Here is a 2,515-nt window from a genome sequence, read left to right on the forward strand (position 1 = left end):
CACCCACAAGCGACAAAAAGGTGGTTGATAGTCGCTACACTCTATTTACCCCATTTCATGTATTTTATTTAGGGCTGAAACAATTAATCGGAATAACCAATTATTGAAGTAATGTCAAAAAAATTTAGTAATCAATTAATCGTTAACTGGAGTATAGAGACTCCAGTCATCCAGGTCATAGTCATTCCGTAAAAGTTCAAAAAATATCCACAATCCAATTCAAATTTGAATTGAGAAAGCTTCCTGGAGAGGTGGCGAAACGTCTTCAAATCTTGGAAACCAAGTCCAGTGGATATTTTTTTTTTTTTTTTAACTTTTACGGAGAGACTCTAAAACATGTCTTTAGCTCACAGAGCGACCCACTATTATTATACCATTAAATTATAGAAATTATACCAAAATTGTAAAAAAATAAATACAAATTTTGAATTTTAGACAAAACATGTTTTCGTCTGTCAATATTCTAAATTATAAACATGTTATTCACATGTAATTATTGGTAGGGACAAGTAGGTCGGTCCAAAATTTTGGTAGGGACATGTCCCTATGGTCCCTATGCAAACCTACGCCCATGGTTTTTTTGCTGAGTTAAAGTTTCTAGATTATTAAATAAGAACTTTGACAGGTTATCCTCAGTCATAACATTAGAAACGTGGTTCTGTTTCTCACTGATAAGAGCTGACTCTTTTCAGGGTTCATTCTGGGAATTCTTCTTAGCCGCAGAGTGCCAGAAGGGCGCCCCCTGCTGTTCTTCTTCAGCTTCAGCGCTGTCCTGCTGCTCAGCGCTCTGATGCTGCACGCCGGCCTGCAGCAGCTCAGCATCGACCTCTCCTGGTGAGCATCTCAGCAGATCTAAGCTTCCATCACAGGCGTCTCATCTCATTGGGTCCGCCGGTGTTTCTTTTCTTTTTAAAGGTCTATAGCTTTGGCTAAGAAATGGTGCAGCCACGCCGAGTGGATCCGTTTGGACACAGCCCCGTTCTCCTCCCTGACCCGGGACTGCGGGGCCATTCTTGGTCTGGGGCTGTCCCTGTACTGGAAGCCCAGTGGATGGTCCCTGCCGTGGGCTCCCAGAGCCCTGTCCCTGGCTCTTTCATCCATGGCTCTCTACCACGTAAACCGCCTGCCGCTCCCAGTCAATCCGCAGGGCCTCTTCTACAGCCTGGTCTTTGTTAAGTTTGCCCTGGTGCCTCAGATCGTCATGGTGCTGGTTCCTGGTCTGGTCCACGTTTTCACACCCAAAAAGAAAAAGGACTAGAAGTGAACTCCTTCAAATAAGTTCATTCCCAAAGAAACAGCGCTTTCCTACTTTAAATTTATGATTTATTTCAGAGACTGTCGTCGGGTGGCGGCTTTATTCAGAAAACAAAACTTGATTTTCAGACTTTTTCATTAGTAATTTGATTAAATATCTTTATTTCCAGCCTGTATTGTAATATTTTTATTTTTTTATGTTGACCACCCCTATCCTTTATCTAATTGTGAATTTTTTTGCTTTTCAAATGTGCAGTAAATGTGCTGCTGCTGTTAAGTGTTACATGTGGTTTTATTTTTGCAGAACTGTTTAACTGCACCAGGCTCAGGCTGGTAGCAGCTTTTTAAACATTAACATTGTAGGTTAAAATAAGTGGAAAAGCAACAATTATTCCTCCCGTTGCTGCATTTACTCACAGTATTGGTGATTACGGTTACACTTATTAATCATTTAATAACTTTAGTTGTTTACTTTATTGTTTCAACAGATTTCTGGAGCTTTGATCACTTTTTATTAATCTGTTCCCTTGATTAGAAATATTTCTGATATGTGCAGCCTTGTTTCCCAGCTCCAGAAGTGGGCAACAACAGGTGGGGGTGGGGCTACTTACTTTTTCTGGTATCTGAATAAAATTTTAAACTATAGGAAATGTTCTGATAGTTTTAGAGCTTTAAAACTGTTGCTTTAAGCCGGTTTATGCCTATATGGCTACTAAAGATTGTTTGAAATCTGTTGTTTTAACTTAAAGGCACCTTTTATGCTCATCACAGATGTGGCAATTATTTTTATACAGGTCCTGTCGGAAAGTATGATATTGAATATCATTGTGATTTTTCATTGTGCTGTTTTACTTTGCAGACAAAAAAAGGAAATAAATATAAATGCAGAATTCATCTTGTCTTGTAAAAGTATTTTTTAATCAAATACTGATTTTTTTTTTTTGAAGACTTTTAGGTATTTTAGAATCAAGTAAGGATGAAAAAAAGAGAAAAAAAAAGGAAAAAGAGAAAAAAAGGGAGAAAAAAATGAGAAAAAAGGAAAAAAAGAAAAAAGGGGAAAAAAAAGGAGAAAAAAAAAAAAAGAATCAAGTAAGGATATAAGAAGAATTGTGATTTTTCATTGTGCTGTTTTACTTTGCAGACAAAAAAGGAAATAAATATAAATGCAGAATTCATCTTGTCTTGTAAAAGTATTTCTTAATGAAATACTGATTTTTTAAAAGACTTTTAGGTATTTTAGAATCAAGTAAGGATGAAAAAA

General features: G+C 37.0%; 1 protein-coding gene across 1 annotated transcript in view; it reads left to right on the plus strand.

Annotated features, from left to right (window-relative positions):
- g6pc3 (glucose 6 phosphatase, catalytic, 3) overlaps positions 1-2,136 on the plus strand; it is a 4,559-nt gene extending 2,423 nt beyond the window's left edge. Inside the window, exons 4-5 of the mRNA XM_015387716.1 lie at positions 693-834; positions 916-2,136. Of these exons, the coding sequence (XP_015243202.1) occupies positions 693-834; positions 916-1,258 (485 nt within the window). The 3' untranslated portion in view covers positions 1,259-2,136. The remainder of the gene's footprint in view (positions 1-692; positions 835-915) is intronic.
- Positions 2,137-2,515: the final 379 nt, after the last annotated feature.

This window comes from Cyprinodon variegatus, unplaced genomic scaffold (assembly GCF_000732505.1).
Source record: "Cyprinodon variegatus isolate N-32 unplaced genomic scaffold, C_variegatus-1.0 Scaffold18, whole genome shotgun sequence".
Lineage (NCBI taxonomy): Eukaryota > Metazoa > Chordata > Actinopteri > Cyprinodontiformes > Cyprinodontidae > Cyprinodon > Cyprinodon variegatus.